Raw genomic sequence first — 13175 nt, 5'->3', positions numbered from 1 at the left:
ACTTTAGTAACATAGCTGAAGTGAATGTACTTAGACCTGCTTACCCTGGTAACTTTAGAACAGTAAGTCGGCAGTTGTCACTTTCCCATTGACTACGCTTAGGCTGTGTCTACACTGGCATGAATTTCCGGAAATGCTTAAAACGGAATACTATTCCGTTTTCAGTTTTTCTGGAAAAGGAGCGTCTACATTGGCAGGCTGCTTTTCCGGAAAAGCCCTTTTCCCGGAAAAGCGTCTGTGGCCAATGTAGACGCGCTTTTCCGGAAAAGACTACTGGGCTGTCTACACTGGCCCTTTTCCGGAACAGTGTTCTGGAATAAGGACTTATGCCCGAGCGGGAGCAGAATAGTTTTTCCGGAATAGCAGCTGATTTTGTACAGTAGAGCATCGTTGCTTTTCCGGAAATTCAAGGGCCAGTGTAGACAGCTCACAGCTTATTCCGGAAAAGTGGCTGATTTTCTGGAATAAGTGGCCCAGTGTAGATGCAGCCCTGCTGTTCTCGTTTTGGTGGAGTACCGTAGTTGATGGGAGAGTGCTCAGCTGTTGATTTATCATATGTAGATACAATAAATTGACCCCTGCTGTCTGTTGATCCAGAGGTAGTGAAGACATGCTCTTAGTCAATCTCTATTCAACATGGGGCTGCAGCTTCTCAGGTTAATCACAATGGACCAGATACTGATCTCAGTTCTCTGGTAGAAATCTGGAGTTACTTTCTTGGCTTCAATAGAGTAGAATTTACACCTGTGTGGCAGAGATCAAAATCTGGCTCAGCACTACTCTATAAATCACCTGGTCGGAGTATTGTTTATTAGAATGCATTTGTGGTTTGCCTCTGCCATTAAGGAGATTAGATATGTTATTTATATGACCATATTCAGTCTCCAAAAACAAAGAGCAAGTGCCTGCGGATGCTATTGCCCTCCACAGTTTTCTGCAAGCCAACCTGCTTCACTAGATAATTACTAGTCATATTAAAATACCCTTTTTTTCTGACATGTAGGTAATTAGTTTAAGAAGAAATCACACTTTTAGACTTGATCTCTCATATTCAGCTCTGCTTATGAGAGGGTTTCATATTTTACATTGTTACCCACTGTATGATGGTAAACCTTGAACTCTTCTGGCTGCCTTATCTGAAGAGCTGAAAGTAGGTTTTTAAGCCCAATCTCTCAGCAGTCACATCAGATATTCTGTAATTATAAAATTAATGAACAGGCCGAGTGTAAGTTTGGAAAAAAGTGATATTCTGTAGCTGAATTTTTATTTCTGCCCACTTTGAAATGCAGGGATCTAGGGATGACTTGAGCACTGCAGGAGGATTTCAGAGTCAAACAGCAATGAAACATGCAAACTCTGTGGATACATCTTTCTCCAAAGATGTCCTGAACTCTATAGCAGGTACTTAAGGAGTGCTGGTAATGCACACAGAGATGTCTGTGTATTTCACCCCCATTGTGCTTCCTGCTGAAAAGCCTATCGCATGGAGAATAGTATCAACCACCCATTTGTGTTATATACTAGAAAATAAGCAATGCTGTGTTTTTCCTCCTTTCTATATTTTTGGATTCATTTTATTTCTCTTCTAAAGCTACCCTACTTTCATTGATTTCCTTTATCATATTGCCTCGGATGAAGATGCCAACCTTGCCTTTAGCCTTTTATTCATCCCTGTGCATGAATGTGGTCTTGCGATTGCCCCATTTTCCTGTCATTCTAAAACCTCATGAAGGGGGAGTTGCCACTTTTTTCACATGTATGCCAGGCACATCAAAAAGTCATGCTCCGAAGAAGCCATTACATGCCATGTTGCAGGTATGAATTTGTAATAAAGAAATCATTTTTATTTTTTTCAAAATATAATAGAGGGGAAGAAACACAATTAACTTTGTTTACTTCATGTAAGGCCCATTTCAAAGCCCACTGAAATCAGAGTGTCTTTCCACTGACGTCAGCGAGCTTTGGATCAAGCCCTCATAAAAAGTAATGCCGTGAATAACAGCAAACTATCATTTTATTTCATCTTCTTGCATGTTTTCAGTGCCAAATGTAATCATCAGTAGATTCGTAACAGTGATTGATAGTTCAAAGCACTAGTATCCAGCTAACATTTAATGTATTTTTGGTTTTCCATTATTACTATTAGTTTTTTGTACCCATATACATTATTTTAGCATGTTTGCCGTGACTTTTGTTTACAGCCTTTTCATCAATAGCTATCTCTGCAGCAAACCATGCTGACTCCAGAGCTTCCATAGCAAGTCTTGACTCTAACCCAAGTACCAATGAAAAAACCAGTGAGAGAACGGAGGCCTGTGAAAAGGTACATGCGCAAACAATTGAAAACAATTCTTAGAGTTAAAAACGCTATCTTGGTACTCAGTAAGCCAGTTGGTTTCCATTTCCACAGATTGTGAGGCCTTTGTCTTTGATCGGATCAGCTCTCCGCTTTGACAAGTTAGATCAGGCTGAAACTAGAAGCCTTCTTATGTGTTTCCTTCACATTATGAAAACAATTTCGGAAGGTAAAAAAAAAAAATCCCCAGAAAGCATTTTTTTACTTGTAATGTTATAACGTCCTTAGAGCTTAGTGTTACGGCTGCACGGCACACTGCTCTCAGCGGTACGTGTGCAACACCGTGTCCACGCTATGGTGCACAGCTATGTGTATCAGTGAAAGGCTCTGGCCAGAGAGCCATCAGGGAAAGGCTTCAGCAGCTCCCTTCTACCGAAGCCTTTCACTTCAGCATTGAAGACTCTGGCAAGGGCCCCCAGTCTCCTGTCTGCTCTCCCCTACCTCCAGAGCAGGGCTACAGCTGGGAGTGGGCCAAGAGCATGGGGCTGGCAGCTAAGACCCCATGTGCAGACCAGGAGCAGAGCCCCAGAAGTGGGGCTTGGGGCCAGGTGTAGGGCCCTGAGCAAGGGATCTAGCAGCCGGGGAGTGGTGTGTGCGGTTGGGGTGGAGCCCTGGGCATGGGCAAGTAGACAGGGCATCGCATAAAACCGGGGGGGCGCTGCAACACTCCACTCCCACCCCACACCTCTAGTTCCTGTGCCTATGTTCCCAACTTCCAGAGTCTTCCCCTGCAGTGGGAAAAGGCTCCAACAGCAGGGAGCTGTTCTTCCCTATGGCAGGAGCCTTTCCCCACTTCTCCCCTGCCAGAGCTTTTCCCCGCTATTGGAGTCTTTTCCTGCATAGCGAGAAACTACAAGAATACAAATTGCAACATAGATGGGAAGGCACAGCATGGGTGACTGGAGAGCCATGTAGGGTATATACTTGGGTATATATGCCCACCTTCCGGTGTGTCTATATTCTGCTTGCCTAAGCTGTACCATTACCAGCTATTAAACCTGTGCTGGGTGGCTACTAGAGTACATACTCTACATGCAGCGAAAAAAGTGTACAGTGTTAACTTAATCTAAAGTCAAAGGAAAACTTCTCAGTGTCTTAAGTGAGCTTTGGATAAAGCTCTCAGTTTCCAATGGTTGCTAAATTCCTACATTTTGATGTCTGTTCCCAGATACGCTGATTTCCTACTGGCAAAGAGCTCCATTCACAGAGATAGCTGACTTTTTCAACCTTTTAGAGTAAGTTCACTTTCAGGTTTGCTTGCTGGCTTGTTAAATAATATTGTTCTCTAGCAGCTGCTGTAAGTAATAGTATTTTTTTAATCTGGGTAAAATTCAGGCATGCTGATGATTAAAGGCCATAGCATTCCTTATGTTGGCAATTTCTAGGCAGAAGTTAGGAAACTCTTTGGGGTTTTCCTCACAGAATTGTGTATGAATTCTCCCATTTGGGGTTGAGATTCTCTGCGTCTCCTCTTTCTCATGGGAAGAGGAAGGACTTTGTCACCCCAAACCAGATCTTTGAAGAATCAATGGATTCCAGAGCTATCCACCTTCCATGCACTCCTAGCCTTGACCTAATTTCTCTGGCTCCTTTAAAGCTCAACTCCTAGAGTTTCCCTGTCTGTAACTGAAACCAGAACCTCCTAAGCAGCTCAGCTGTAAAAGACGGGTAAGATGAAACTGACTGGGTTAGCATTTACTTTGTCACAAAAGTTCCATAAAGTTGCTGGAAAAACTGTCCTCCTGCAGACATCCCCATGGTTCTCTCCTGACCATGCAGAAATTCCAGGTCCAGGGAAATGAGATGGGCAATAATAGAGTGGAAGTGGTAACCTCCCCTTCTGCATCCCCAATTCTGGGAGCTGCTAGGTCTTGGACCATTTGCTAAGTGGTGGGTTTATCATGGGAGATCTTAAAAAGATCAAGACTCAGACTTTTTGCAAAAATAGCATGTGTCTGCACTAAACTGAATCATTACAAAATGCACTTCATGATTTTTCAGGGTTTGCCTGCAAAATTTCAGATATATAGGAAAACGAAACATAATCAGGTAATTATTTTTTACTTATACAATATAAATTACATAGTTATTTTAAGTATTACTGAGGGGGTTAATCCTTAGATAAAAGTCATCCATATCCATCCATTTCATTCTGAAAGTGTCTTTTTGAAGTATGGTAGCGGACCTACACAGCTTTTTAAACCTATGAATGTTTGGAGTTCAAGTACTATCGCCATTTTCTTAGGCAAACAGATGGATTACTTGTGATAATATAACTGTTACTGCGCCGTGTTCTATCACAGTGTACAGATCCCTCTATTTGTCACCATAGACCTGTGAGAGAATGGCACTATCGTGTATTGATGCACGCTTTAAAAACATTAGAAACCGAGATTCCCTTAGTCCTCATAGTTTTCTTTATCCATAACACTGATGAGCATGAGGTCATTTTTCCAGCTGCCAAGCATGAAACGTGCACTTCTGTTTCACCCTGTTATGATGCTTTATTTTTCATTTCATGCTATAACAATGAGCATTTCTGTCTGTCATATGTTCAGGAGCAAAATGAAGAGTTGCTGTATTAACCAATTCATACTTTGTATTATGTTTTGCCAGATACATTCGTGTTTTTTCACTGACATGACCTGATCAGTGGCACGTACCATAATACAGTTAATGTTTATTTTCTCTTAACAGGAAAATTGCTGCTGCATTTAAATTTGCTCAGGCCACCCAGAATAATGGAACTCTTAAAGGGTCTAACTCATCTTGTCAAACATCTGGTCTGTTGCCGCAATGGTAATTAATATGTTTTTAACATCTTAAGCCAAATCCAGAACAAATTAGATCTAAGCAATGTCTGAATCTCATTTACATCCTAAAACATCTGGGGAAAGATTGGAGTTGGCTCTATTGAGTGTTTGAGACAGGTGTCTTATTGCCTCAGCTGAACATCAAGGAAATGGGAACATCTTTCTAGATAAAGAAGATCAAGAGTGTGGGCTGAATGGCCTGAGGTAGCAGCCCTAGGAGCAGCTGCGCTAGGAGAGTGAATTTCTGATTTATGTGGTTTGTAGGCTTTGTCAAAGAGCAGGCTAAGAGAAGCTCTGTTCACTCCCCTCTGTGCTTTTCAGATACGTCTGTTTATTTATGTGCAGCTGATTCAAACCTAATAAGCCTGTATCATGGTATATGGATGGGAGAAATGAAACATGAAGAAAAGGAAACATTCCTTCCTCCTACCCCCCTCCAGAATAAGCACTGATCTCATTTTCACAGCTGGAATTGGCAAGGTGCCTTTGAATTAAAGCATGAAGTGGCCATTGTTTTGCAGCACATTTATAGGAGAAACAGCATGGTGGTACAGAATTAGAAAACCACCACAAACGAGGCACACTGCAGCTGTTTCCACTGATGACTACAGTCTGCATCCTCCCAAAGCAGCATTTAGCTCTTCTGGCTATTAAAAAAATAAATAAAAAAAAATTGAGGAATGGCAGAGAGATAAGTTAAGTGAGAAATTAAATATTGTTACTTTTTAATGTCCCTTCTGACTTGCACTCTGCTTTTGAAGGTTAACTTACATTCACTGACAAACAATCTATTTCCATGTAGAAACAGATTTTCAAAATAGAGTAAGATTTTTCAAGTGTTCAACAGTTGAATCAGATTTTCACTCAGCAGTTCTGACACTTAGAACTGGATTTGCAGTATGTTGGATAGCAAAAGTCTGGGCTCTGACAGGGAGATGGGCTCTTTTGAAAGTCTAAGAATAAGTTTAATATAATCAAATAATTACCAACACATCAGAGACTTCTTTAGTTTAGAAGAAATTAGATATAAATGCTCAATTTATGGTTGAAACTGTTGCTTTTATACGTACACATGTAGAAGGGCCTTTCTTTCCTTGGTTACTCCTGGTGGGGAAAGGTGAGTGCAAAGTTCGTATTTTGCCTGTGTGTATTTGGCAGAGAGGAGACTCCATTCTTTGGGAGAGCAGGTGAGGAGCTGATGGTGTTAGAGTGGAGTCACTATCTGTGGCATCCTGCTTTCTTTGCTCGCAATCCTATGGTACAGCGGTTCCCAATCTTTTTGATACTGGGGACCAGTAAACCCATTCACAAGCTTTTTGGAGGACCGGTAACGTTTATTTGCATTTTTGCATATTCATTAAGCAAATGATGAATATGCAAATAAATTGTGCCGCTGGCCCTACCTGTCCAGTGGGTTGTTCTGCCCACCCCCCACAGGCCCAATCCCAGCCGCTTTATTGGCTGGTGCTGGCTTCCCCGGCTGCGTCTGGCACTGGGTGTTCTGTGTCGGTACACACGGCATCCGGCCTTCTCCCTGGATCCTAACACCCACCAGATCTAGCCCCGCTGCCTGGGAGCATGCCAGGCAGAAATGCTGCGGTAGCGGGCTTTCTCCCAAGAGGGCCACACCACTGCACTTGGCAGTGTGGGGTGCTGCTACGCTGTCACACAAATTAATAGGATCATGAACGATAATTTTTCTAAGGACCGGTATTTTTTTTCTAAGGACTGGTACTGGACTGCAGACCACATTTTGGGAAATGCTGCTATGATAGATCATTGCATAATAAACGCTGGTGACCTCATCATACACCATACACCCAGTTTCCTCTGAGAAGAGGCTTGAGTCATTAGGGAGCTTAAAGGACCATATTTTTCACTGGGAGGGTAATATTGGAACAGCTCAAGTGTGGTAGATTGTCAGTCAGTTGAAGCCCTTAAATCAAGATTGGTTGCCTTTCTAAACATGCTCTAGCTCAGCCAGAAGCTATGGGGTTGATGCTGGCAAATTTTCCTGGCCTGTAGGGAGATGTAGGATAGCAGAGTGTCACAATGGTATCTTCTGGCCTTAAAGTCTAGTAAAGCAAGATCTCCTTCAGGATCACGTTGAAATGGAAACTGTGGGGAGTCAATGTAGAAGCATTAGGTCTCTGCTTGGATGGTTTTTGGCAGTTATTCTGAGTGTTTTGGTTGTCTGGAAACTTATAATTTTCAGTGAAAAAATCCTGTTCCCATTCCGTGATAGAGCATGGGATTAGGAACCTGCAGAGAAGGGAAAGGTTGGGAGTAACCTCTCCTTCTGAGGGATTGATCAGGTGCTAACTATAGGTCAAATTTTATGCAGATTCTAGATTTGTGTGCAAAAAACATGTGCAGGGACAAGAATACTAGACAAAATTTTCAAACCTGTGTCCTTAAAGTTAGGTCTCTAAATCCATATTTAGTCAGCTAAATAAAAGAGGCCTGATTTTCAGATATGTTGTCAGCTCACTGAATTCAGCAGTGGATGCAGATTCCCAGTACTTTTGAAAATAAAATCATTTTCATGTTGGAACCTACATCTGAATGTATGTTCCTAAATGTGGTGCCATTAGTTTTAAATGTCTTCTGTTTAGTGTAATATTTCATTGTATCAATTAGCATCAAAAGACTTGATCTTTTCTATTATCACTGTCGATTCTAAAATCATCAATCCCTATTTTTTATTAATTGTGTTTAATACTTTGTGATCTTAATATTTCTCTGCATTCTAAACCAATAGAACTCAACTTAGTTCCTCTTACCTAAGGGCTGTTGGGGAGACATTGGTCATCTGTTAAAACCAATGCTTCTCCTAGGAGTAAGCAAATGTTATGTCTCATGTGAGCTGAAGAAGTCATAGAACATCTGCTTGAGTTATATATATCTTGCTGACTTAATTCTTCAGCTGTATTATCTGGAAATATTTTGCCTTGGTTGGCCTCCCTTATGGTCACTGAGAAATACTGAAGATAATCCTGATAGACATTGAAAAAAAACATAGAGACATGTCCGTTTAAATAAAAAATGGTGCTCTCTCAATTTCAGGATGCTTTCTACTTCCAGTCATGATGGCCACAAACATCACAGATCTCAAACGCTACCAATAATCCGTGGCAAAAATGCATTTTCCAACCCCAAACTCTTACAAATGATAGACAGCAGCATGGCAAGTAAGTATGAAGGAAATGAATATACTATTCTGACTGTCTCTCTGTCCTAGCTTTCTCTATAGATCCCATCACCATAATGTCTAAGAATCTGATCCAAAGCCCATTGATGTCAATGAACATCTTTAAATTAATTACAATGAGCTGTGCATCAGGTCCCAAGGGCTGAAATTGTACTTGTATGAATATTAATACCTGGACTACAGACCTATAAAGCAATAATCCCCCAAGACTTTCAAGCATCAGAACCTGAAGATAGGTACCGAAACCCATATTTAGAAAATGAAATTAGCATCTTGAGTTCCTATGGACTTTAGTGAACTTAGACCACCTACGATTTTGCCTAGCTCTTTGAGTTCCTTGGTAATTTGCACCAGCTGAGAACCTGTCGCTGGAGTATTGCACAATCAAGTGTGCAAAGTTGAAATAAGATATGTGCTAGAGCTGGTAAATAGTGGGGTCTCTATTTGCAAATATTTTCTGGAAAAAATTGTCCTTTCCATTGAAAAATTTTCAAAGTTCTGAATTTTTCAAACGTCTTTAATCATGACAGATGAAGTTCTTCAAAATACATTGTAGCTGTGATGGCTGAAAATTGTCATCGTCTTTTCATTTCCACATGCTTTAATCTGTGCGAAACAGATTTTATGAAAATAGATTCCTTAAATTACATGGACATTTTTCTTTTTAATAAAATGAAGAGGCAATGTTTTGTGTCCTCATTAAGATGCAATGTATATTGGATATTTAAAAATAATAGGTATCCTTAAAACATACATACACATGTCTCTGTTTAACAATAAGAATGATGTTTTGTGTCAGAGAATACAGCAATGTGACCTCTTGCAGTAGACGCTTTAAAATGCTTTAAAAATAATGTCCTTTCACCCTCAGCATTGCAACTCACTGGAGTGAATTGTAGCATTAAACTATTGTTCTAGAATTATAGCATTTACAGACAAGACAAGCATGTGCTAATACATGTTGAACAAATAGTGCCAGATTTTTGCAGCCATTGCATCGCTAAGTGAGGTAAAAGACTTAGGGTACGTCTAAACTTCCGTCGACAAAGAGCGTCCAGACACTGCAAGCTGCTTTGTCGACAGAACTCCGTAGTCTGGACGCAGTGTTACAGGCAATAACACCTTCTGTCGACAGAGTTCTGTCGACAGAAGGTGTTATGCCTCGTAAAATGAGGTATACCAGCGTCGACAAAACTGCTGAGTTCTGTCAGCGGTAGTGTAGACGCTGGTATAGTTTTGTCGACAAAAGTCCACTTTTGTCGACAAAACTCGGTAGTCTAGACACACCCTTAGAGTCTTTCTTCTCCAGTTGCCACCATGACCATAGTTTTGTGTAATGGGCAGCCAGAATGGCAGTGTTTATACTCCCTGCAGGGTGAGGTGGAGTTTTAGTTCCACCAGTGAGTTAAGATATCCTAAATAGATGCGGACAGTGTCCCATAAGAGTTTCATTTTCCCCATGTACTCAGAAGTCAAACCACATGACCTTGTCCTTTACCGGTGGAGTGCATCCAGTCATGTGTAATCACTAGTGGTTTAAGGCCCTCTACACACACACCTACAAATTAGCCCTTAACAGTCCTATAGAATACAGATAGATGGACCCAAAAAGAATATGTAACTAATGGCAGACTATGTGAGAGGAAATGTCAAGTATACATTTGTTTATTGCACATAATTTTTTTCTGAAGGAGATGGGATGATAGAATATAAATCATTTTTCAAATCTCTTGTCAAGCAGAATATAATCTGTGATGAAAAAAGAAAACAAGGAATCAATATTCTCCAAAGTTATAGAATCAGAGAATACTAAAACTGGGAGAGACCTCACGATGTCATCAAGTCCAGGCCCCTGCCCTCATTGCAGGACTAGGCAATTCCTCATAGATGTTTATCTAACCTGCTCTTAAATATCTTCAAAGATGGAGAAGCCACAGCCTCCCTAGACACTGTTTAACCACACTGACAGGAAGTTTTTCCTAAAGTCCAACCTAAACCTCCCTTGCTGCAATTTAAGCCCATTGCTTCTTGTCATATCATCAGACATTAAAGAGAATAATTTTTCTTCCTTTTAACACCTTTTTAGGTACTTAAAAACTGCTACCATGTTCCTTCTCAGTCTTCTCTATTGCAAACTAAACAAACCCAGTTCTTTCAGTCTTTCCTCATAGGTCATGTTTCCTAGACCTTTAATCATTTTTGTTGCTCTTCTCTGGACCTTCTCCAGCTTTTCCACATCTTTCCTCGAATGTGGCGCCCAGAACTGGACACAATACTCCAGATGGGGCCTAATCACTGCAGAGTAGAGCAGAAGAATTACTTCTCATGTCTTGCTCACAACACTTCTGTTAATGCATCCCAGAATGATGTTTTATTTTTTTGCGACAGTGTCACTCTGTTGATACAAATTTCGCTTGTGGCTCACTCTGACCCCTAGATGCTTTTCTGCAGTACTTCTTTGTAAACAGTCACTTCCTATTTTGTATGTGTGAAACTGACTGTTCCTCCCTAAGTGGAGCACTTTGCATTTGTTCTTGTTGAATTTCATCCTATTTATCTCAGACCATTTCTCTAGTTTCCCCCAGATCATTTTGAACTATGATGCTATCCTCCAAAGAACTTACACCCCCCTCCCAGCTTGGTATCATCTGCAAACTTTATAAGCGTATTCTCTATGCCATTATCTAAATCATTGATGAAGATATTGAACAGTACGGGTCCCAAAACTGATCTCTGCAGAACCTCACTTATTATGCCCTTCCAGCATGATTGTGAACCATTCATAACTGCTCGCTGAGAATGGTTATCCAACCAGTGATGTACCCACCATATAGTAGCCCCATCTACATTGTATTTGACATGATTTGTTCTTCACAAATCCATGCTAACTGTTACTTATTGAAAACGTTGAAAAGCTATTACAACACTACCAAAATTGAAGCAAACAACCCTCTTCCCCTGCTTAGCTTAAATGCACGTTTTGAAATGAATATGGACTTTAGAAGCAGTTCTGTATCTGGCTGGGGGATTGTTTTTCCTGTTATTCACTTGTTGTTCTCTTGCCACTTCTTTTGCTATAGGCAGTTCCAATGAAACAGACATTGTACATTATGCAGACACAGAGGCAAATATTGCCACAGAGGTTTGCCTCACCATTCTGGACCTACTGTGTCTTTTCACTGAGAACTACCAGGTAATGTTATTTGACTGAAAATTCTGCTTGAAATGGTGTCATAGGCTTGAGCAAAAAAGAAAAAAAATTAATGAGTTTCAAAATATGAACATGTTACAAAAAATCCCCAATGTAATGCCAAATTATGCCATTATAGATGGGTTTGGAGGTGGAGGTACTGACCTAACAAGTCCTGTCTGTGCAGAAGAGCTAGTTAAAGGGATGATCCATGAAAACTGTCACTTGCAATGGTGTAATAAAAGTAATGCTTTGATCTCCTATAAACCTATTAAAGAATCGTAGTACCTTTGTAAAGGTACTGTAAAGAATCACAGTACCTTTACAAAGGTTTGTATTATCCACATTTTTTTAAATGGAGAAATTGAGACCTAGAGACATTTTTGCTGAAGACCGTGGGAAATGTGGATGCTAGGTACCTCTTAAAATCAGGCCAGTAATCAAGCCATTCTTGCAACATAGACAAAGTGGCTAATTGTAGGCACTTAAGTTAGAACATATCGGCCTAATACACTTACCCAAGGTCACACAGATAGAAAATGGCAGCCATCAATAGTACAGTTATCATGAGTCCCATTTCCCTGTCCTAAGTGATATATTGAGCAGTTAGTATTAATGAGTAGGCAGAACAAACAGTGTAATACAATGGTCCCTTATTGCTGTAGGTCTGAGGAGCCTGTAGCCCATGGGTACTGCCTTATATCGCTGATAGTCCCTAAACACTTGTAGGGATGATGTTAAAGATACCACCACATTTGGACACATTAGGAGTTGGTGAGAAAAGCAAAAGGAATCATTTTCTGTTCCCGTATTTTTTAAATGTGACCATCTGGTTTGTGTGTTGACTTTTCAGAGACAACTGCAGCAATCTGACTGCCAAAATCCATTGATGAAAAAGGTTTTTGATACCTACCTGCTCTTTTTGCAAGTCAACCAGTCGGCAATAGCCCTCAAGCATGTCTTTGCCGCCCTGCGGTTGTTTGTGAGCAAGGTAACTATACTTTTATTCCATCTGAAAGCTATTGCATAAGGTTGGAAGGACACTAACAAATCCAACTTTGTGGAGGATTTCACACTCTAAGGTGCTTTATGTCTCTTCATTTCATTGGTATTTAGGGATCAGTGTTGAAAAAGACCCTTTGATTTACTACATGCAGTTTTGTAGTGCAAGTAATTATGGAAGCATTTTCTAATACTTAGACACCGAACTATTTCACTATGCCTGGGAATCAGGTTTGAAAGCTACAAAATCAGAGCTAGAGATAAAGCCCTTTTAGAAAACAATAAGGATTTGGCAGATGCATTATAGTGATGGCTGAGGAGAAGTGGAAGAAATGCCACTATAATTTTGTAACATTAAGCAAAATGGATTTGATTGTCTAATCCCGTACATGTAACACAGAGAAGGGGAAAAGATTAAGCTACATGCTGGTCTTCCAAAATGGTTGCAAATTGAAAAATAAATGACCATGCCTCTTCCAGCAACATAGCTCAAAGGCCAAAGGAAGCATAAGACAAACCAGCCAATGCCTGCTCTAAATTACACACCAGACTGCCAGGAGCCAGAGGAGCATGTACAGTGGCAGGAGAGGAAATACCTAACAT

The 13175-nt window shown here is 40.6% G+C and overlaps 1 protein-coding gene across 15 annotated transcripts in view; it reads left to right on the top strand.

Moving 5' to 3' along the window:
* Nucleotides 1–13175, top strand: part of DOCK10 (dedicator of cytokinesis 10) — a 259393-nt gene that overhangs the window by 205718 nt on the left and 40500 nt on the right. For 14 of the 15 annotated variants that reach the window (XM_075937578.1, XM_075937573.1, XM_075937576.1 and 11 more), the window contains exons 34-42: nucleotides 1290–1401; nucleotides 2202–2323; nucleotides 2411–2525; nucleotides 3525–3591; nucleotides 4358–4405; nucleotides 5054–5155; nucleotides 8236–8360; nucleotides 11461–11573; nucleotides 12424–12561. In XM_075937578.1, coding sequence (XP_075793693.1) covers nucleotides 1290–1401; nucleotides 2202–2323; nucleotides 2411–2525; nucleotides 3525–3591; nucleotides 4358–4405; nucleotides 5054–5155; nucleotides 8236–8360; nucleotides 11461–11573; nucleotides 12424–12561 — 942 coding nt within the window. The remainder of the gene's footprint in view (nucleotides 1–1289; nucleotides 1402–2201; nucleotides 2324–2410; nucleotides 2526–3524; nucleotides 3592–4357; nucleotides 4406–5053; nucleotides 5156–8235; nucleotides 8361–11460; nucleotides 11574–12423; nucleotides 12562–13175) is intronic. The other variant, XM_075937571.1, reaches the window with a different exon arrangement.

This window comes from Pelodiscus sinensis, chromosome 10, assembly GCF_049634645.1.
Source record: "Pelodiscus sinensis isolate JC-2024 chromosome 10, ASM4963464v1, whole genome shotgun sequence".
Lineage (NCBI taxonomy): Eukaryota > Metazoa > Chordata > Testudines > Trionychidae > Pelodiscus > Pelodiscus sinensis.
This window is presented reverse-complemented; position numbering and strand designations above follow the sequence as displayed.